Genomic DNA, 24,079 nt, shown 5'->3' on the forward strand with positions numbered 1-24,079 from the left:
AACATGTGCACATCTATTAAGTATACAGAACAATGTGGGTATGTCTGTTAAGTATGTAGCACAACATGTGCACATCTATTAAGTATACAGAACAATGTGGGTATGTCTGTTAAGTATGTAGCACAATATGTGTACATCTATTAAGTATACAGAACAATGTGGGTATGTCTGTTAAGTATGTAGCACAACATGTGCACATCTATTAGGTATACAGAACAATGTGGGTATGTCTGTTAAGTATGTAGCACAACATGTGCACATCTATTAAGTATACAGAACAATGTGGGTATGTCTGTTAAGTATGTAGCACAACATGTGCACATCTATTAAGTATACAGAACAATGTGGGTATGTCTGTTAAGTATGTAGCACAACATGTGCACATCTATTAAGTATACAGAGCAATGTGGGTATGTCTGTTAAGTATGTAGCACAATATGTGTACATCTATTAAGTATACAGAACAATGTGGGTATGTCTGTTAAGTATGTAGCACAACATGTGCACATCTATTAAGTATACAGAGCAATGTGGGTATGTCTGTTAAGTATGTAGCACAACATGTGCACATCTATTAAGTATACAGAACAATGTGGGTATGTCTGTTAAGTATGTAGCACAACATGTGTACATCTATTAAGTATACAGAACAATGTGGGTATGTCTGTTAAGTATATAGCACAACATGTGCACATCTATTAAGTATACAGAACAATGTGGGTATGTCTGTTAAGTATGTAGCACAATATGTGTACATCTATGAAGTAGACAGAACAATGTGGGTATGTCTGTTAAGTATGTAGCACAACATGTGCACATCTATTAAGTATACAGAACAATGTGGGTATGTCTGTTAAGTATGTAGCACAACATGTGCACATCTATTAAATATACAGAACAATGTGGGTATGTCTGTTAAGTATGTAGCACAACATGTGCACATCTATTAAGTATACAGAACAATGTGGGTATGTCTGTTAAGTATGTAGCACAACATGTGTACATCTATTAAGTATACAGAACAATGTGGGTATGTCTGTTAAGTATGTAGCACAACATGTGTACATCTATTAAGTATACAGAACAATGTGGGTATGTCTGTTAAGTATGTAGCACAACATGTGCACATCTATTAAGTATATAGAACAATGTGGGTATGTCTGTTAAGTATGTAGCACAACATGTGTACATCTATTAAGTATACAGAACAATGTGGGTATGTCTGTTAAGTATGTAGCACAACATGTGCACATCTATTAAGTATACAGAACAATGTGGGTATGTCTGTTAAGTATGTAGCACAACATGTGTACATCTATTAAGTATATAGAACAATGTGGGTATGTCTGTTAAGTATGTAGCACAACATGTGTACATCTATTAAGTATACAGAACAATGTGGGTATGTCTGTTAAGTATGTAGCACAACAAGTGTACATCTATTAAGTATATAGTACAACATGAGCATGTGTTTTAAGAATGTAGTACAACGTGAGTACGTCGATCGAGTAAATTGTCGATCATAGTTTATTTACTCATAAAATTAGCACCTACACATGATACAATTCATTGTATGTCCACCGCAGGGTAGGTACATAGCTAGTTATATATATATATGTAGCACTAGCAAGAGTACCCTTCCCCAGTGACGGGAAAAGCTAGCCATGGTGGTGGCGAGAATAACCACAGAAGATGATGGTAAGACAACTAACTGTCTGGGGAAATTAAATCCATCCTGTAGTGCTCAACTTCACCAAAGGTGGCGTTATTCAAATCAACTGCAACAGCGAGGAAATATACCCCTGTGGAGCTATGCTCTCACGATAAAGCCGGACAAAATGGACGACACCAGGAACGAAGTTTCACTGAGCTATTTATTTCTAGCTCAACTCAAAAGCACTGAAACAGCCGATCGAACGGGCGGCAATTTATAAGTCCAGTTCAACACACAAAAGCTACGCCTCTCAGGCGGGGCGTGGTATGCAAATAAGTCAGCCACGCCTCTCAACGGGGCGTGGTATGCAAATCGAGAGTCCGCCCGGGCAAGGCGAGTCCGGGCAAGTAACCGCCTGCCGGTTATGTCATCGGCCGGTGCAAGGTGATTGTGTATGCTTCCGGTAACCGCTACATGCGCCCCCCTCCCCCCCCCCCCCAGAATTAACTTGCACCGGGAGAGTCAGTTTGAGGGGGGTCTTGATGACCCGGCCGAAACGACCCCTGGTGATTCGTGTGGGGGTGGTAGGTGCCGTGGCGGCGGATGGTCGGGCGGGGGCTTGGTTGACAGGGGACGGCCCCGCCGTGGAGGTAGGGCCAACCGTGGAGGTTGGTCGAGGTCCAAATGGGCCGGTTTGAGGCGGTCCACGGAGATGTGGTCTGGTTTGCCACCGATGTCCACGATGAACGACTTGTCGTCCCTCTTCAGGACCCGGAAAGGTCCATCGTACGGCGGCCGGAGCGGTCCCCGGTGTGCGGCGTTGCGGATAAAAACGTACTCCGCAGTGCGAAGTGCTGGGGGGACGTGGGGTTTGGGGCAGCCGTGAGGGGACGTGGGCACGGGGGCGAATCTCCTGGCGGCCTCTTGGAGGACCGAGCGTTGGCGAGCCGCGGACCAGGGGCCGGTGGCATCAGGGATGTACACGCCCGGCACGCGCAGTGGCTGGCCGTAGACCAGCTCGGCGGTGGAAGCCTGCAGGTCCTCTTTAGGGGCCGTTCGGAGGCCCAATAGGACCCACGGGAGCCTGTCGGCCCAACCGTCGTCCTGGAGGCTGGCCCTGAGAGCGGCCTTCATCGAGCAGTGGAACCGCTCGCACAAGCCGTTGGCTTGGGGGTGGTAGACCATGGTGCGGTGAAGCTTGACCCCCAAGGCTTGGGCGACCGCGCCCCAAAGCTCGGAGGTGAATTGCGGGCCTCTGTCGGAGATGTCCGAGGGGGCGCCGAAACGGGCAATCCAGGTGCCAATGAAGGCCTGCACCACGTCGGCGGATGTTGTTGATGCCAGCGGGACGGCCTCCGGCCACCTGGTGGTCCTGTCCACCATTGTGAGGAGGTGGGTGAAGCCCAGCGAGGAGGGAAGGGGTCCCACCAGGTCCACATTGACGTGGTCGAAGCGCCGCGCGGGCACGTCGAATGGTGCCAACGGGGCCTGGGTGTGCCGGTGGACCTTCGCGCGCTGGCAGGCGACACAGGCATTGGCCCAGTCGCGGACGTCTTTACGGAGCCCGTGCCAGACGAATTTCGCTGCCACGAGCTTCTGCGATGCTTTCCGGCCCGGGTGGGAAAGGCCGTGGAGGGCGTCAAAAATGTGCCGCTGCCATCCGGTGGGCACGATGGGGCGAGGTTGGCCCAGGGAAACGTCGCACAGGAGAACTGTGCCTGTGTTCTCGAAGGGGACGTCGGCCAACCACAGGCCTGTGTCGGCTGTCCGGAGGGCTTGCACCGTGGGGTCAGTGGTCTGGTCGGCTGCCATGCGGGCGAAGTCCACACCCAGGTGGATGGTGTTTGCGCCGGACCGGGAGAGGCAATCGGCCACAGCGTTGTCCTTGCCCGCGACGTGCCGGATGTCCGTCGTAAATTCGGACACGGCGGAGAGGTGGCGCTGCTGGCGGGCCGACCACGGCTCCGTAACCTTGGCCATGGCGAAGACCTGGGGTTTGTGGTCCACAAACGCCGTGAACGGGCGGCCCTCCAAAAGATGGCGGAAGTGGCGAACGGCCAGGTAAAGGCCGAGGAGCTCGCGGTCGAAAGCGCTATACTTGCGCTCGTTAGGGCGAATCTGTCGGCTGAAGAAGGCCAGCGGTTGCCAAGCCCCGTTCATCCACTGTTCATGCATGGCGCCTACCGCGTAGTCGGAAGCGTCCGTGGTGAGGGCGATGGGTGCGTCGAGCGCCGGGTGCGCCAGCATGGTCGCGTTGGCAAGGGCCAGCTTAGCGCCCGTGAATGCCTCATCCATCTCTTTGGTCCAGGCGACGTCGTGCTTGGCCGGCTTGCCCCGGAGGGCTTCGTACAGGGGGCGCATGAGTTGGGCGGTGCGAGGCACGAACCGGTGGTAGAAATTTACCATTCCCAAAAATTCCTGTAGGGCCTTGATGGAGCGGGGGCGCGGGAAACGTGTGACTGCCTCCACCTTGGTTGGCAGCGGAACGGCCCCGCGCTTCGTGATGCGGTGCCCCAGGAAGTCGACGGCCGTTACGCCAAACTGGCATTTCGCCGGGTTGATGATGAGGCCGTGCTGGCCGAGGCGCTCAAAAAGCATGCGCAGGTGGATGAGGTGCTCCGCCCGGGAAGTGCTGGTGACGAGAATGTCGTCCAAGTAGACGAAAAGGAAGGTGAGGTCGCGCAGCACGCTTTGCATCAGCCGTTGGAAGGCCTGGGCCGCGTTCTTAAGGCCGAACGGCATGCGAAGGAACTCAAAGAGGCCAAAAGGTGTAATTACCGCCGTCTTCGGCACGTCGGCCGGCCGGACGGGTACCTGGTGGTAGCCGCGAATGAGGTCGACCTTGGAAAAGATCACCCGCCCCGCCAAACGGGCGGAAAGGTCCTGTATATGTGGTATCGGGTACCGGTCGGGGGTGGTGGCGTCGTTGAGGCGGCGGTAATCGCCGCATGGTCGCCATCCGCCACCCGGTTTGGGCACGATGTGCAGGGGCGAGGCCCATGCGCTATTCGAGCACCGCACAATGCCCAATCGCTCCAGCACGTCGAAATCCGCCTTCGCCACGGCGTGTTTGGCCGGGTCGAGGCGACGAGCCCTGGCGTAGACCGGTGGACCTGTGGTCGGGATGTGGTGTTCGATGCCGTGTTTGACGGCGACGGCTGAAAACATCAGCTGCGTGAGGGCGGGAAACTCGGCGAGTAGGCGGGTGAAATCGTCCGCGGCCGGGAGAGCGCAGGCTAGCTTGGTTGGTGCGGAGCCGCTCAATGAGCAAGCGAGCGAGCTGAAGGTCTCCGCGTTGATGAGCCGACGCCGTTTGACGTCAACCAAAAGCCCATGCGCGCAAAGAAAATCTGCACCCAGCAAGGCCATGTGACTGGTTCGCCGTGATGAAGTCCCACCTGAAGCGCTGGCCCCCGAAGCAGAATGCGACACTGCGCGAACCGAAGGTGCGGATGGAGGAGCCGTTTGCAGCGACCAAGGCGGGGCCGCAAAGCGCGGCCTGTTTGTCCTGCACCGAGGCGGGTATCACACTCAGCTGAGCGCCGGTGTCGCACAAAAAACGCTGCCCGGACGCTGTGTCCGTAATAAGCAGAAGGCTGCCTGAATGGCTGACGCTCATGGCAGGCAGCGAGCACCGGCCTGGTCGTTTCCCGACCTGCCGAAAGTGCACGGTGGGCGGCACGTTGTGGCCTTCTGCCCGAACCTGGCGTGGTAGTAACACATGGTCCGCTCTGGTGGAGGCTCCGGCGGTCGCGTCGGGTTCGGTCGACGGGGCATCGCGGCGGCCGCTGCCACCAGTGGCACTAACTGGGCCGGTGGTGGTGCCGGTCGTGGCGCGGGCGTTGCCTCGGCCGGCCCAGGGTTCCAGGCGGCCGCTCCGACATGTCGCCTGGCCGAGAAAAATTTATCGGCCTCCTTGGCCAGGGCGCGAGGGTCCGTGATGGGCGAATTAGCCAAAGCTAATCGTACCTGCCCGGGTAGCTGCCGGAGGAACAGCTCGCGGAAGAGGAAATCTGGGCTGTGGTCGCCGAGTAGAGCAAGCATGTGGTCCATGCGTTCGGATGGACGGGCCTCACCCAGCTCCGGGAGGTCGAGCAGTTGTCGCGCGCGTTTGGTCTCCGTGAGTCCAAACGCACCGAGGAGTAGGCCTTTGAGCGCGCCGTATTTGTCGGCGTTCGGCGGGTTCTGTAGGAAGCTCAGGGCCCGGGTGGCAGTGGAGGCATTGAGCGCGGAGACCACATGGTGGTAGCGTGTCGTGTCCTCTGTAATGTTCTGCAGGGCGAATTGAGAATCCGCTTGGGCGAACCAGACAGCTGTGTGCGATTCCCAAAAGCCAGGGAGCTTCAAAGCTACAGATGACTCCATCGCCGTGTTCTTGAAAAGGGGTCACCAATTGTGGAGCTATGCTCTCACGATAAAACCGGACAAAATGGACGACACCAGGAACGAAGTTTCACTGAGCTATTTATTTCTAGCTCAACTCAAAAGCACTGAAACAGCCGATCGAAGGGGCAGCAATTTATAAGTCCAGTTCAACACACAAAAGCTACGCCTCTCAGGCGGGGCGTGGTATGCAAATAGGTAAGCCACGCCTCTCAACGGGGCGTGGTATGCAAGTCAAGTGTTCACCCGGGAAAGGCAAGTCTGGACACGTCCGGGCGAGTCCGGACAAGTAACCGCTCGCCGGTTGCGTCATCGGCCGGTGCAAGGTGATTGTGTATGCTTCCGGTAACCGCTACACCCCCATCATTTTTCGTAGGGGTTTCCCGGTGGCCGAAGGAGCCGCTAACCACGCTTAAGCGTGGCCGGTACAATATTTTACCTATTTGCCAAATTTGGTCCAAATCCATCCGGATGTGGGTGAGTGTATAAGTAACAGACCGACAGACAGACAGATAGATCGACATTTTTAGTGGTACAGATAAAGTCATTTTTCATATCACTTGCAGTTTAAAAACAATGTGCAAGCTGTAAAATACTCCCCTCTCCCTTCAAACAACACCCCTTTTAACTTGGATGTGTTATATACATGTTTATTGTAGGGCGTTTGAAAGAATGGACGCTGATTCTGCATGGAACAGTGGAGCCTGTGGTTGGAGCACAACCTCGAGGAGATCGAGACTCTCGGTCGCTACAAATGCCGTGGAAAATGGAACCTAAGTCAAGCACCGGAAACACATCCAGTTACAATGGTGAGGCAAGGTGGAGTACGCTGTTTGTCTGGTAGCCTTGTGAATGGAATCGGGGCTCTGTGAGATGGGCAACGTGTGTTGTCGGAGTGGCACGTGTGTGTGGAATCCTGGAGTTCAAGTGTTGTTTGATGAACGCTGATGCTTGATGGTGGTTAACGGTTGAATGGGATGATTATCCTGCACAGTTTGTGGAGTTACTATACATATGTTAGCTTCCAATGATTCACAACCACTTTTAATTTTTTTGCACCACCCAAACACATTCCTGTGTGAGAGACCCATATACCCGCAGTGGGCAGATAATTAGTAAATTTCAGCCAGATTTAGATTGTCTTTCATGAGAAACTTTCTCACGCAACACGCGTCGCAGCACACGACACGCTGTTCACCACTTTATTGGCAATACCCAGAATGCTTTGCACATATGTGGTCTCACGTCACATGAGTTGCCCAATTTTGCTCGTACCAATGCACAAACTTCCAGCAATGTGTTAATTGATTATTTTGTGATTATCTGGAACAAAAAGTGGAGTTTAACCTTAACCATCCTCACATTACATTTCAGCAGTATGGTGTCGACAAGATTAATCCACTACCCTGTTATTAACAGGTCCCTGCCACAAGGCGTGCAACACCAATCAGGAGTGCTTTGGCCCAGAAGCCAAGGATTGCTTCAGCTGTGCCCATTTCAACATCCTGCGCAATGGCGAGAGGTACTCACTTAGTTATCCTCTTCGTCCCAATGGGACATAATGCCGCTACAAGCTTTCACCATCTATCTCTGTCCTTAGCTACATTCTGTACCTCACACCATGATAGATCCAACTCCTCCAGATCTGCTGCCATATTCCTACGCCAAGTTGTTTTTGGCCTGCCTGGTTTCTTCCTTCCTGACGGTGTCCATCCTAAATTTTTTCATGCCAGCCTTTGCTGGATATCTTATTGGGCCAGAAAATGCAGCAGATTTTCCTAAGGCATCCACTGTGGAAAGACTCTACCTTGCTCATATCTGAATTAATTACTCGCCAGCACTCGGAGCTATATAGAAGAACACACTTGACATTGCTGTTATAGAGTCTTATCTTTGTCTCAGGCTGTACTGCTTCGACTTCCAGATAGAATGGAGTTGAGCGAATGCGTTACAAGTTGTTTGTTTTTTTTTGTTTTTTTTTTGTATACAGAATCTCGAGGCTCGTGAAAGAGCTAACATTTATCACACAAACAAATCAAACAGACAAACAAAATGTATAAAAAGAGGGAGCGGTAGACAAGATGAGGAGAGAAGGGGAAGCACACAAACACAACATTTGAGAGCAGGGACATCGGGAGATCTGTGGGAGGGAGAGGGCTTGGGGGGAGGAGGCGTGGGATAAGTATAAAACACAAAGACAACAAGGACTTCCAGGAAAGAAGTTGGTATTTCAAAAAAGTGGATTTTGGGTGAAATTAGCGGGGGCAGAAAAGATCAAGGTTTTGGATGGGGGAAGATAAGAGATGGTGGTGAACAGCTGTTTTAAAGACCTGGAGGGAGGAGTGGGATTGAAGAGAGTGAGGGCGTTTGTTCCAGAGGCGGGAGAAAAGAGGAATGAAGGAGTGAAGGTGAGCAGAGAGTCTTGATTTTGGCAGTTTAACCATAAGAGTGTTGCAGGCAGATCTTGTGCGACCTGTAGAAATATTTGGGGGACAGAGCCCAGAGAGAGCTCGGGGGGGGGGGGGGGGGGCAAGGCTGGAGAGGAGTCGGTAGAAGACGGAAAGACCACCAACCTGCCTGCGGTGAGTGAGTGAAAGGCCCTCGGAGTTAGCTTCATCGCGGGAGATTCCAATGATTCTGAACGCTTTGGTTTCAACAGCGTGAAGACGAGCTAGGTGTGAGGCAGGAGCACCAGCCCAGAGGGGAGAGCAGTATTCCATAGAGCTGCAGATGAAAGCCTTGTATGTGGTGAGGAGCTCAGGTGTGCCAAGGAAAATTTCTTGGTTTTGCCGAATTTCTTGGTTCCATTGTCTTTGTTGATGACACTGCCTAGGTATGTAAACTCATTGACAGTCTCTTGGCCTTCTCCATTTACAGTAATGGATGGAGGAGGTACGGTGTTGATGTTCATCACCCTGGTCTTGGTGGTATTAATATTGGGCCAGAAAATGCGGCAGAAAATGTGGCCAGACGTATAAGGAGCAAACTGTAAAGTTATCTACATCATTTAAAATGTCCATTTTGTAACAGGATTTGTAAGCACGACAATAAAACTACAAACTTTCTGCCTGTATCTGGAACCTTACACAGACTTACACAGCCATTCATAGTGGAATCAGCCCGTTGTTAGGCATAAACTATTGACACCTTTCAGTATTCTATACAAAATGCATCAACAATAAAGTATCGTCACAAACCGATGAAAAGGTATAACTAATACAGCAACAACAGGATTTCAAAATGGGACAGGATGGCCTACAGGTGCGCACACTCGCCTCTGAGCTATCTAGCCTGGGTTTGAATCCCGAACCAGCTATAAACTGTCAATCCAGTATTTCACAGGCCGGATGATTCATCAGTGTGTGTGCCCTCCCTCAGATGGACGATAAACTGGCATCCCGTCTTCCAGTATTAGCTGGTGGACGTTAAACATCCGACGATATCCTTCACAAAGAGTAGGCGAGCTATCGCTCCAACCTCTGGGGGCACTACATCGATGGTACAGCCGTGCATCCAACAATGGTGCAAAACAGCAGCCACATGCTGCACAGCATTTATAAGCATGTCTAAGTAACCGCAACACCGATTGGTTCTTCAGTCATGACGTCATTGGTGTTCTTTTTTTTTTTTTTTTTTGTATACTGAATCGAGGCTCGTGAAAGAGCTAACATTTATTTCACAAACAAATCAACCAGACAAACAAAATATACAAAAAGAGGGAGCGGAAGACAAGATGGGGAGAGAAGGGGAAGCACACAACCACAACATTTGAGAGCAGGGAGAAGTGTGGGAGGGAGAGGGCTTGGGGGCAGGAGGCGTGGGAAGGGGAGGGGGGGGGGGGGAAGAGGTATAAAACACAAGGGGACCGAAATTAGCAGGGGTAGAAAATATCAAGGTTTTGGATGGGGGAAGATAAGAGATGGTGGTGAACAGCTGTTTTAAAGACCTGGAGGGTGGAGTGGGATTGAAGAGAGTGAGGGAGTTTGTTCCAGAGGCGGGAGAAAAGAGGAATGAAGGAGTGAAGGTGAGCAGAAAGTCTTGATTTTGGCAGTTTAACCATAAGAGGGTTGCAGGCAGATCTTGTGCGACCTGTAGGAATATTTGGGGGACAGAGCCCAGAGAGAGCTGGGGGGGGGGGGCAAGGCCAGAGAGGAGTCGGTAGAAGACGGAAAGACACCCATTCTGAACACCCATTGGTTGACTCAGTCACCACCCTGGGATCCGATTGGCTGGAGCGGAGTTGTCAGCGATGACGCACCACTTGCATCCTTACCTTTGACAGGGGTCGTGGAAATACCTTTAATCTTTCCATGTTGAAAGAGAATGAGAGAATGTACATATTCCTTTTGACGACACAATGTAGGGTCCGTGTAATTAATGGATGAAGGTTGCTTCTAACATACGCAGATGTAACATACTCCGACCTCGGCTCAATATCTTGAACATATCTGCATTGTACTGGTCTGCACTATCGGGGTTGTCAACCAAGTGCCGTGCATTGACAGAAGAAGAAGAAGAAATGGTCGACGGTCCTTGAACGTTCTTGCATGCTCATACCGGTTTGAGTCCTCACTCCCAAGTTCTTTCTTTAAATCGCCAGGGGGACATCCGGACATGCTGTTTGATACGATCAGCCAAACTTTGGGTTGTACGGCCCACGTACCGAGCTTCACATCGGCACTTAAACTCAGAGATAACTTTGCTAATTTGTGAGGTGGCAGCACATCCTTGTTGACTGAAATGAGCAGACAGCAAGAGGTGAAGATTACTCGAGGTTACACAGCCAGGTACGTGTTTGATGCCGTATGTTTGATTTGTTCTTCAAACCTCCGTGATGATTGTCCTTTCCATGCCATCCTGATATATACCGGACATTTGTCGGGACCAATCTTGTGTTCTTTTGTCGTGTTGAGAAACTTTGGAACATACACTATATGACCAAAAGTATGTGGACACCCGAACATCACACATCTCATTCCAAAATCATGGGCATTAATATGGAGTTGGTCCCCACTTTGCTGATATAACAGACTCCACTCTTCTGGGAAGGCTTTCCACTAGATGTTAGAACATTGCTGCAGGGATTTGCTTCCATTCAGCTACAAGAGCATTAGTGAGGTCGGGCACTGATCTTGGGAGATTAGGCCTGGCTCACTGTCGGTGTTCCAATTCATCCCAAAGGTTTTTGATGGGGTTGAGGTCAGGGCTCTGTGCAGGTCAGTCAAGTTCTTCCACATTGATCTCGACAAACCATTTCTGTATGGACTTCGCTTTGTGCACGGGGGCATTGTCATGCTGAAACAGGAAAGGGCCTTCCCCAAACTGTTGCCACAAAGTTGGAAGCACACAACTAGAATGTCATTGTATGCTGTAGTGTTAAGATTTCCCTTCATTGGAACTAAGGGGCCTAGCCCAAACCATGAAAAACAGCCCCAGACCATTATTCCAGACCATTCCTGGATGGAGAGTGTTGAGCTGTGTCAATAAATGGCCTTCTTAATACTTCCAAGAACCTCCAGTTTTGCAGTACTTGTACATTTCTATAGGGTGGCGTATAATGGCGGTGTATAAGTCTGCCTCGTAGGACGAAACCTCTGGAATTTTTTAAACGATCTATAAAATCTTTACTCTATTAGAATTGAAGTATATACCTGAACCCTGCGTGGGGTATCGTGCTCTATGAACTCTCTAGATGCATCAAGCACTCATCCATCATGTTATTTCAAATAACTTGGTGTTGGCCTAATGGTTCGGGCGGCGGACTTGGGATCCTAAGGTCCTGAGTTCGAATCCCGTTGAATTAACGGCAGATGGGGTTGACTCAGCCTGTTCACCCTTCTGAGGTCGGAAAAATGAGTACCAGGTAACTGTTGTAGAGAGGCCTGAACAGGCCATGTATGCTGTAATTGATGTGGTGCTGGTTGTGTTGGGTCTCGCTGCAGGGAATGTGTGGAGGAGTGTCCAGAAGACAACTTCAGTGATAAAAATCAGTCACGTTGCCTGCCCTGCAAAAATGGCTGTGTCTGCAATCCAGGTGGCCTAGACACCTGTGATGAATGCATCAAGGGGAGATTCCACTACAACTCGTCCTGTGTGCTGCGGTGTCCTAACGGCACTTTTCCAAACAGAGGTGTGCCGCAAAATGTAGTCAGAAACCTTATTTCGTTAACTGTTTCTAAAAACTTTTTTTTTTCTTTTTTTTTTGTATACAGAATCGAGGCTCGTGAAAGAGCTAACATTTATCACACAAACAAATCAAACAGACAAACAAACAAAGTATATAAAAAGGGGAGCGGTAGACAAGATGGGGAGAGAAGGGGAAGCACATAAACACAACATTTGAGAGCAGGGAGATGTGTGGGAAGGAGAGGGCTTGGGGGGAGGCGGCGTGGGAAGGGGGGGGTGGGGAGAAGTATAAACAGAAGGACACCAAGGACTTCCAGGAAAGAAGTTGGTATTTCAAAAAATGGATTTGGGGTGAAATTAGCGGGGATAGAAACGATCAAGGTTTTGGATGGGGGAAGATAAGAGATGGTGGTGAACAGATGTTTTAAAGATCTGGAGGGAGGAGTGGGATTGAAGAGAGTGAGGGAGTTTGTTCCAGGGGCGGGAGAAAAGAGGAATGAAGGAGTGAAGGTGAGCAGAGAGTCTTGATTTTGGCAGTTTAACCATAAGAGGGTTGCAGGCAGATCTTGTGCGACCTGTAGGAATACTTGGGTGACAGAGCCCAGAGAGAGCTGGAGGAGCAAGGCCGGAGAGGAGTCGGTAGAAGACAGAAAGACCACCAACCTGCCTGCGGTGAGTAAGTGAAAGGCCCTCGGAGGTAGCTTCATCGCGGGAGATTCCAATGATTCTGAACGCTTTGGTTTCAACAGCGTGATGACGAGCTAGGTGTGAGGTAGGAGCACCAGCCCAGAGGGGAGAGCAGTATTCCATTGAGCTGCGGATGAAAGCCTTGTATGTGGTGAGGAGCTCAGGTGTGCCAAGGAAGGACTTCACACGACGGAGGATGCCCAGTCGGCGACTGGCTTTGGAGGCCAGCTTGGAAATGTGGTTTTCCCAGGAAAGATCATGGCAGATAGTGAGACCCAAAAGCTTGAGTGACAGAACTTCTTGGAGAGGATTATTCAGAAAGTGGATGGGAGGGTTGTCCAGTCGGTCTTTTCGGAGAGACATCATAAGAGTGTGAGATTTGTCAGGATTGAAAGACTTGTTCCACTTGTTTGACCAGTTTGTGTTGTCCAGGTCTGCAGAGAGTGAGGAGGCTGCAGACTGCCGATCTGAGGGATGAGGAATGGAGCGGCAGAGAGTAGAGTCGTCAGCAAAGAGATAGAGAGGATTTTCCAGAGAGTCAGAGAGATCATTGATACAACAACAACAACAACAACAACAACAACAACAACAACATGCATTTTAAAGCCATTTTCCCTGCTAGAGCGGGGGTTAGCCTTGCGGTCCCCATGACAATCTTCTCCATTTTGCCCTATTTTCTGCATCTCTCCTTGTTAACCCCCTTGCCCGCATTTCTTCTTCCACCATCTTTAGCCAAGTCTTTCTCGGTCTTCTCCATCCTCTACTTCCTTCTACATCAATTTCCATCACTCTTCTCAACCAGTCACTTTCATCCTTCCTCAACACATGACCAAACCATCTCAGCCTGTTCCTCTTCACAGCATCAATCACAGGCAATATTCCCATCATCTTTCGCAATTCATCATTTGTCTTCCTCTCTCTCAACGATACTCCGCACATCCATCGAACCATTCGCATTTCCACCCTTTCCAGCCTTCGTTGCTGCTCTACGTTCATTACCTATGTCTCGCTCCCATAAATCATAACACTTCTCACACATGCAGCATACACCCTTCCCTTCAGCTTCAGCGACACTCTCCTCCTCATCAGCACGCCACTCAGTTCCCGAAACTTCTTCCATGCACATCTCACTCGAGCAACCGTTGCCGAGTCTGATCCACCTTCTCCATTCAGCATGTCTCCGAGGTAGCAAAATGTTTTCACACCTTCCAGCTTCATGCCATCTCCAAGATCCAACTCAACATTTCCTCCATCTGTAGCTCCCTCTGTGCACACCTAACATTTGAATGTAGCTGCCACACTGGTAAATGACCCTCTCAGACCACTACATTTTTGATGAACCCACTCAGCGCACATTGTACATTGAATGGAGTTCACTCCGACACCCTTCCTGCACACAGCACACGGCCACTTCCCAGTTCTTTCCACCTCACCACATGCTTTACCACTTGCCATCACCTTCGTCTTTCCGATATTCACCTTCAGAACTTTTGTCTCCATACATTCCTTCCACTTGTTCATCTTTTCCTTCAGTCCATCCATACTTTCCGCAATCAACACCAGATCATCTGCATACAACAACTCCCACGGTAAACCCTACTTTACGTTCTGAGCCAGCACCTCCATCACAGCTACAAATAGTAGTGGACTTAGTACCGACCCCTGATGCACTCCCACCTTCACCTCAAACTCACCACTGTTCCCGTCCTTCGTCCTTACAGCTGTGCGCGCTCTTTTGTACATTGCCATCACTACTCTGATCAACCATTCCTCCACTCCTAACTTCCTCAATGCCCATGTCAATACTTTGCGTGGAACCCTATCGAATGCTTTCTCCAGATCAACAAACCCAAAAAACAACTTCTTCCTCTTCTCCATGTACTTCTCCTGCAACTGCCTCACAATGAAAAGCGCATCTGTCGTTCCTCTTCCTGGCATAAATCCAAACTGCATTTCGTCGATCTTCACTTTCTTCCTTATCCTCCTCTCCAACACCCTTTCCAATGCCTTCATTCCATGCTCCAATAACTTTATCGCTCGGTACGAGCCACACTCCAGAGGGTCACCTTTCCCCTTGTATAGAGGGACGAGGGTACTCAGTTCCCAAACCACTGTAATGCGGCCTTCTTTCACCACCAGATTACAGATCTCTGTCATTCTCTTCACACCCCAACTTCCTGCTGCCTTCAACATATCTCCCACAACTCCCGTCGGCCCTCCCGCTTTTCCACTCTTCATTGCTGTTATCGCTTCCTCAACTTCCTTCTCAGTTATCTTCTCTGCCGGTCCTAAAACTGGGTTACTCTCTATGTGGCCATCCCATTCATTCTCTGTATTCAACAGCATTTCCATATATCTTTTCCATCTTCCTTTAATTCCATCTGGGTCGACAACGATTTGTCCCACTTCATCCTTCAAGCAACTCACCCCCATCACGTCACACCTCTCTTTCGCTATGTGCTTTGCAATCCTTAATACTGCTTTCTGACCCTCTTCTGAATCCAAGCGTTCTCCGAACATTTTCCTACATGCCTCCTGCGCCTTTGCTACCTCTTTCTTTGCAGCCTTCCTGGCTGCCTTATAACTTTCATGCTCTGCTGTTTCTGCTCCCGTACCCTTCGCCTTCTGCCACTCCTTGAACTTCTTCCTCTTCTCGTCAATCCTCTTTCCAACTTCATCATCCCACCACCATGTTTCCGAGTGCCTCGGTGGTCCTTTTGTCCATCCAGAGAGATCATTGATGAAGACCAGAAAAAGCACAGGGCCCAGAACACTGCCTTGGGGAATTCCAGCCTGAACAGGAAGAGGAGATGAGAGAAACCCATTAAGTAATAATCTATAAAGTAATAATAATCAATTAAGTGATTCAGGTATGAAAGATTATATTATTGTTGAACTTGGCAGGATTATTGCCCACGTCTCCCTCAGGTGAATGTCAGGACTGTGCAAGCAACTGCCAGCGCTGTCGAAAGAATGGCAAATGCAGACACTGCAAGCAGGGCTACAGGTGAGCAATTGTGACGAAGTGAATGTTGAGAAATGCTAGTTGTCATTTTAGACACAGTTGTCATTGAAAACTGTTGCTAAACAGGTGCTCGAAGCGCAAGCGGATTTGGGCTTTTGTTACCGGGCAGTGCTTGATGGTCATGATTTGATCATCCGCTGACTCTGCAAAGCCCATCATGTTACGACATTACAATGTGCAACAACGAGACGCTCTGCATATGCAAGTGAAAATGTACAAAAAAACTAAATAATGGAATCAATCCATGAAAACAACAGGATGTTCATTGAGATATGCTGATCGTCGTGGGAAGCAAGGAGAAGCTGCTGTTTCAGTCATTAACTCTTCGTCGGAGTGAAAGAGGAAGGGTTTAGGCCTGAATTGGCAGCTTCTTCTTGCTTCCCACGACGATTAGCATATCTCAATCAACATCCCGTTATTTCACAGATTATTCTTCCCATGAGCGATGCAAATCCCACAGCATCAGCAGGATCAGGTAAGTGTGTCCACAACTCACATCATGATCAGGTAAGTGTGTCCACAACTTACATCATGATCAGGTAAGTGTGTCCACAACTTACATCATGATCGGGTAAGTGTGTCCACAACTCACATCATGATCAGGTAAGTATGTCCACAACTCACATCATGATCAGATAAGTGTGTCCACAACTTACATCATGATCAGGTAAGTATGTCCACAACTTACATCATGATCAGGTAAGTGTGTCCACAACTCACATCATGATCAGGTAAGTGTGTCCACAACTCACATCATGATCAGGTAAGTGTGTCCACAACTCACATCATGATCAGGTAAGTGTGTCCACAACTCACATCATGATCAGGTAAGTGTGTCCACAACTCACATCATGATCAGGTAAGTGTGTCCACAACTCACATCATGATCAGGTAAGTGTGTCCACAACTCACATCATGATCACATTGGGCGCAAGTATGCAAATGAGCTGTTCTACTTCCACGGTGACTCGACTGGGATCGCGCTTTGTTTTTAGAGATGAACAAAGAAAGAGGAAATCCCGACCTAATCCCACACAACGTATTACCCTGTGCCAAGCAGTTTAGACATTGCCTTAATGTCGCAACAGTTGGTGTTTTATGTCGTACCATGTAAAAAATAGGGGTAATACCCCTAGCGCTCACCTGGTAGAATAAACAGTATACTGCACCGACTAAAGGTATTTAAACTAATTTCAGTAGTTGCTAGAAGACAGGGCAGCATGTAGAATCATACTAACATAATCATGACTTTAAACAAACAAACAAAAAAATACCAATTTTGGGGGGCAAACCCTCCCCCACCCCATAGACCCCCACATGAGCAGATTTTTTTTAATGCCGTGAACAAACTTTGGTACATGGGTAATGAAGGTTGTGGTAAAGTTTCATCAAAATAGTGTTTGTAGTTTCAGAGGAAAATCAAATTCCTATGTTGGGGGGTCAAACCTGGATCCACTTTGACCCCGGTAAACCCCCTTAGACCCCGATTTTTTTAAATGCCGTGAACAGACTTTAGTCACAACACAACAAATATAATTTGGGCCAAATTTGGTAGCAATCCCATCAGTGGTTTTGGGGGAAGAAGTTTCAAGTGTTGACGGACGGACGGACGGACGGACTGGCGGACTGACGGACTGACGACACGCCATCGCATAAGCTCCCCTGAACTTCGTTCCAGGTGAGCTAAAAAAATTACGGCATTAACTTCCTGGTGTGTCAAATGGGCATTACTGAAGTCAACATTCCGACCAGAACAGGAATTTGGAACTTGTTCAGGGTGCTAGAAATACCTCGCCGACTCTCCATGAAATACACCATGGGATATTTAACTTCCACCAACTAATGCTGGAGACACCCAGCTTAACATCCATCCAAGGGACGGTGCACTCTATGATGCAACTTCCTGCCTGTGATACAACATGCAGCAATCTGACATTTTAAAGCCAGACTGAGAATTGAGCCCAGGCCAGACAACCCCCCCCCCCCCCCCTAAGGGAAAAGCTACTGCGGCAACTTTAGCCACAAACATTTGTTGTACTCACAAAAAAAGCAGCAGAAAGTATATCACACGTGATCAAGTGGTGTGGAACTGTAGTATATGGTCGGTACACCATATAATATTGTTATATGTGCTATTGGCAGAGTGTGATGATATCGTGTGTGTGTCCAGACAGAGTGACGGGGTCTGTGAACTGGAGTGCGACGACGGTTCATATTTAAACCGATTGAGAGGCCAATGTGAACAATGTCATCCTCCTTGCACTCAATGCACAGGTTTGCAAAGTCTGGGGGGCACTTATAAACCTGCATTTCCACTCTTCCTTTTTCAAAGCTATCTTGTAATTTTAAATAATGTTGCACGAAGCCGCCTTCCTTCTTGCACGAGGCTGTCGTGCAGCTCATAATCCTCTTCCTGCTCTCCTTTGCTAGGCCCAATGAAGAACCAATGCTTGGCTTGTGCAGCAGGCTGGATTCTTCGAACACGTACTTGTCAAAGAAGATGTGAACCTGGTTCATACTGGCCAAATAACGGCATGGGTTCATGTTTGAGGTGATTCAATACTTATTTAATCGAGAATTTATTGTTGGCAGTGTATAATGATATGCAAAGGTGTTAAATATTCCACCTGGGTGTGCCAACAGCTGTGACAATGGCTGCATGTGCTGCACGGGCCAGGATGCCTGCACCAAGTGCGCCAAGAGTTTTGAACTGAAAGACGGCCAATGTCTCCAAACGTCACCTTGCCGTGGTAAGCACCGTATAACATGTACAAGCTCCCGCTCCTCTTCTTCTTTCGTATGCAGCACTTGGCTGCCAGTAGAATCATTTGCTGGGGGCACCGCTGTGCCACCCATGCAGGGCCCCTGTAGGTTATAGCAGGGATTTTGAATTCCCTCGCTTAATTTTCACGAAGAACACCGTGGGATCTTTAAAGTCGACCAACGAATGCAGACGGGATGTGCAGGGTAACGTCCATCACCACGGTGATAGCTTATAGCTGGACCAAGATTTTAACCCAGGCTAGACTCAAAGGCGAGTGTGCGTACCTCTAGGTTATCATGCTAACCCTATGGCCAAATTGCTTCAACTTCAATCAAAGTTTTCCTGATTTGTTATAAAGCAAAATGACCAAACTAGTAAATGAGTACAGGCTGTGATTGAGGATGAGCACAAAGTTATTACATAAATGGAAAGCAAAGGCAAAAGCAGAATTCCAAAAGGTACAGCAGATGCTGAAAACATGGCTTACAACTAGAACGGCTCTCTTCGACGTCACGACATCGACTGATATGCATCCGCCGACATTATTACATCATTATACATACTTGTAGCAAGTTTGATTTAAATCCATTCAGCTGTGCCCAAGTTAGCACATTTTTACCTGACATGACCTCTGACCTTTGACCTATTGACCCGACAATTTAATCAGTTCATCTTTACCTCATTATACATACCTGTGCCAAGTTTGACTAAGATCCCTTTAGCCGTTCTCAAGTTATCGCGGTAAAGAAAACCTATCACGGACGGACGGACGGACGGACGGACAACCTGAAAACATGCTTCCAGCGACTTCGTCGGTGGAGGCATAAAAACGAAGTGCTGTAAATATTAGGAAAATAGAGATTCTCGTGTGCAGCAACAAGGCAGATGATCACGTTCACCGGCCAACCTGCCAGCCCAGCCAAGAATTTGACACCCTGCCAAATAATTTCCAAGTTGCCACCTTGAACCAGAGATCCTTGGCACATGATTAGGTGGTGACCGCGTGTTGCAACGGGAATTCCATCCACCTGGCATCCTGCAACAACAATGTTAACAAAAATAACACCTGATTCAGAGAACGAAAGAGGAACAAATTTTGCCATGGAGTGACATCGGGAAGAATGGATTGTGTGGCATGAAGTGCTTTGTAGATTGCTTTATTTCGTAGACTAGTACACCTGCTCACTACGAGAGCGGCAAGAAGGGTCATTCCTCTTTGGGGTATATAGATTATAATCAATCTATGGTCGGGTCTAAGAACATTGGGTGTGTGTTCATTTACCAAGTTTCTTGCGGAGAGATCGCCAAGTGGTTTAAGCATTCGAGCAAGCACTCCATTCAAAACCGTTAAGGAACGGCTGGCATGGCAAGCGCTAGCTAGCTGCTTGGTAAATGAGCACACCCCGGGCTTCCTCCCTTTCAGTTTCATATCAAACAGCAGGAGCAGGTTTCAAAAGTACACTATGAAAAATGCCACGGTAGCGGCAGAAAGGGCCATGTTATTAACCCAAAATTTGTGGGTTATATAGAGTACAGTAGATCTTCACTCAGTTCTGGAAGTAAACCTTACTTCACAGATGTCGGGATTCTTCCAAATTTCTTCATTTAGTGTTATAAAGAGCATTAGCGACTGTTCAAAAAGGCTAAGCATACGTGTTTGTGGTTTATATTATTTTTTCTTCCTGTAGAAGCCGTTGCTCCCACGGAAATGCCATTATAACTACTAGCAACTGTACCCGCCCTATGGGCGGGGCTTCAATTGGGAGGCCCAAATGACAAGGCTAAATATCAGGAATTGAAGGCTTTTTTTCTTTTAAACGATTTATATAAACATCCGTTAAATCTCAATCGGTGCAGCCGTTTGTGCGGCACCCGGGAAAATAACATCATGTGGGAGCAAGTATCAGCAGGATGTGGCAGTGTGGGAGTCCACGTTTCTGATCCTCCATGCCGAAGTAGCCCACCACTTCTCCAAGCATTCCACTCTTCAGATCCGCCATGACAGATTTAAGCTTGATACTGAAGACGCGTGCAGTTAGTCCTCCCGATGTCGTATGTACTCCCGATACGTGTTTCCTTCATTGTAAAAACTTCCAAATCAACAGTTGAAAGGATTTTGAGCCGATAGCTGTTACGGCCTTGACAAGATCGATGGAGACAGAGATCTGTTAGCTTTTTCACCGCCCAAATAGAATTCTCTCATGTGGAGATTAAACTAATCGTGTTCACAATCACTATGTCGTATGTACTCCCGTACGTGTTTCCTTTAGTTGAAATGGGTTAGAATTATCTCAAGCAGGGATTCAACCCGTGTCCTTATAAAAGGTCTTTGTCCGAGGTCACTGAGTTCGATCGGTGCAGCCGTGCAGCGATCGGTGCAGCCGTTTGTGCGGCACCCGGAAAAAGCACATCGTCACAATGAGAACAATGAACATTATGCAAACGCAAATGTTATGCGTGAGTCCAAACCTGAGAATGCTGGAGACTAAAGCTGAAATTGGGAAAACTAAATAGCTTATTTTACTCCTGGAGATCCCAGGATTATCCACCCAAAATATCGTTGAGATCGGTTCAGCAGTTTTTACGGTACCTTCGAACAGACAGACAGACGGACGGACATTTGGTGAATTATAGTAAGATAAGCTATTCATGCACGTTATCACTGCAGCAAAAACGCCTTGGGGAAGTGGGACATTATTAGTATTAATATTGTTTTGTAATAACATTAACAATATGCGATTATCATTAATTTTCTTATTGAAAGCGTCTTTGGAAAAACGCCACGATAAATCTTCTTCTTTGGAAAAACGCCACGATAAAGCTAATTTAACATTTATATACACCTCAACATGCAACCCCATTGATGGCAATGGCGGTGAAAACCCGCTCGGGGGAGAAAACTCCCTTGGGGAAAGGGGGGGGGGGGCAGATGAATGCGCTACAACCTTCATTATGTAACCCTTCGTCATCCTGTCAACTTTGGTTGAGATTGGATAAGTAACGACGGAATGTATTGGCATCAAAAATTCATCAGACAGACAGACAGACACGAAATGGCGTATTTTAGTATGATTGCTTTATGACATCCATGTCGTATACGTTATGAATGACCTCACGAATTTCCCCCATCCCATCGATCCCACGCGACATCAGCCACGACCTCTTGCAGGGTTCCGTAAGACCTCATGATGAGCACACATCGGAGGAGAAGGCCTGGAATCACATATCAACCATTTAGCTTCCGAGCTACCTGACATCTTCTCAAGGGTCATCAAGTTGGTTACCTGGACCAAGCAGTCAAGACTGCTAAAAGTCATGACTCGTCACAGACGAATTAGCCCAAACCTCGATTGCCGGAACAATGACAATAATTTTTGCTTTGTACTTTTGCAATTCTCGATAGTTCTAAGTTCTTTCAAAGCGTACACTGTGCACACGTCCCTGAAATGCTGAGATTATTGTGTGTAAAATAGTTCAATAACAATGCTGTTTTCGCATCAACGTTAACATCATATGTTGCTGGTAACTGAAGATAAAAACGATCATCAAGGGTCGTACGATTGTGGTGGAGAGAAAAGCCAGTGTGACATCTGTCCTTGGTTTACTGCGGTTACTCCCATAATTCTCCACGTCGTCTTCAAGTTGACGCGTCAGTTATTTCTTCACTTTCAGTTGAAGCTGTTGTGTGGGTGTCAGAAAAATAACAATTTGGTAACAACAAAGCAACTTTAACAAAATAACTTGGATCTGCTTTACGTACTGTATGCACTACGCTCTTGCAACCACATTTAGGGCACCTCGTAGCTTTGCTTTATATATTTAGTATACCGGTAACCATAAACCTCCTTACACCTGTGGATCAGAGTTAACAGCTGCATTGTGCGTTTGCTTTCTTTCTTCTAGTCTTCATTCCGTTCCGACTCCCCCTCTATGATCTGCCCGATTGTGTGAGATTATTGCAGCGGGTGTAGTTACATATTGTCTGACAGCAAAATTCAACTTTACCAGCATGTTTGATGGCTGAACAAATTACCTCGTGTCACTGAAGGTCTTTTCATGCAGGGTCTACGGATAGTCTTGCATCTGTAATGGGAAGAGGTCAAAGCAATTTTTCGTCACTCTATTGATTCGAGCTGGTAAACCAGTCTGTACAAATGTTTTCTCTACAAGTTGATGGTATTCATAGAATATTTACCCTGCACAGTCTTGAGATGGACTTAGTGTGAGCCAACTCTTCTGTTTCTTTTATCTCTGGGCGTTAGGCTTTGTTTAATTCACCATGTAAGTTCTGAGGGGGTGGGATTCATAAAAGTAATATGCGCCATATCAAATTGGCATGTAACATGTGGTTAAGTTTCAATTTCCTCCGTTGAACATTTTTTGATATATGCTCTTACCAAAATGCATACACATACATATGTATGTATGTACGGGACCGATTCTTTAACCCTGCTTTTTGCTTCACGCGCGCGGGGTAAAAATCACTCATAGAGCGACACTTGGCAAAAAAATAACGAAGTAGAACGGCACTCGATAGAGTGCATAACTCCGTCAGGCTGAACAGTTTATGTTTTGTGTCCAACTCACAGGCTGGATCTGAACCACAATCGAATCGGCTTGTTCTTGTCACCTAACCAGCTCTCAAATCCACCTAGATTTGTCATAACTAGTGAACAACTTTTTGAGATATCATAGTATATATATATATATACATATATACACGAGCTTGGCTCAGCTCGCTGCGCTCGCCTCACCGCGCGTCGCTACAGAGGAACGGGCTTGGTTTAGCTGAGGATAATGACTGTACCTGAGTTGCTGTGTTATCATGATTTACACCAGTCATAATACAAACAAATATTTTGCACAAATTTATTTGTAGTGTATGTGATATTACATTTTATAAGCAATTTAGGTTGAAGATTTAGGTTGAAAAAAATATTAAAAAATTCAAAAAGGAACCCTTCAGCACATAGATACGAGTGTGGTCGGTGCAGACTTGAAGTTTGGGATGATTTCACAAAAGTTTGAGCGAGTAGTTCAGTGACGCGACAGACACTGCACAGATACATGTACCGTATATCAAGTACTTCACCTCACCGCCACATAATTAAAAACGCCTCACCACCATGTAGTTAAAAACACCTCACCACTACGTAATTCAAAACACCTCAGCGCCACAAAATTAAAAACACCTCACCACCACGTTATGAATAAAACCTCACCACCATGTAATTCAAAACCTCACCACCACATAATTAAAAACACCTCACCACCACGTTATTAATAAAACCTCACCACCACATAATTCAAAACCTCACCACCACATAATTAAAAACACCTCACCACCACGTTATTAATAAAACCTCACCACCACATAATTAAAAACACCTCAGTACCACCACATAATTCAAAGCACCTCGACACCACGTAATTAAAAACC

At 47.7% G+C, this 24,079-nt stretch overlaps 1 protein-coding gene across 5 annotated transcripts in view; it reads left to right on the top strand.

Annotated features, from left to right (window-relative positions):
• LOC137422018 (proprotein convertase subtilisin/kexin type 6-like) overlaps positions 1–24,079 on the top strand; it is a 288,832-nt gene that overhangs the window by 164,052 nt on the left and 100,701 nt on the right. For 4 of the 5 annotated variants that reach the window (XR_013622625.1, XM_068108687.2, XM_078772998.1 and 1 more), the window contains exons 14-20: positions 6,697–6,846; positions 7,457–7,559; positions 11,980–12,167; positions 15,779–15,857; positions 18,046–18,149; positions 18,306–18,426; positions 18,519–18,625. Coding sequence is in view for 4 of the 5 variants with exons in the window: in XM_068108687.2 (XP_067964788.1) it covers positions 6,697–6,846; positions 7,457–7,559; positions 11,980–12,167; positions 15,779–15,857; positions 18,046–18,149; positions 18,306–18,426; positions 18,519–18,625 (852 nt within the window). In the remaining variant the exon portion in view is untranslated. Of the gene's footprint in view, positions 1–6,696; positions 6,847–7,456; positions 7,560–11,979; positions 12,168–15,778; positions 15,858–18,045; positions 18,150–18,305; positions 18,427–18,518; positions 18,626–21,792; positions 23,508–24,079 lie in introns of those variants that run through there. The other variant, XM_068108689.2, reaches the window with a different exon arrangement.

Source organism: Myxine glutinosa, chromosome 2 (assembly GCF_964187855.1).
Source record: "Myxine glutinosa chromosome 2, kmMyxGlut1.1, whole genome shotgun sequence".
In the NCBI taxonomy this organism is placed as follows: Eukaryota; Metazoa; Chordata; class Myxini; order Myxiniformes; family Myxinidae; genus Myxine; species Myxine glutinosa.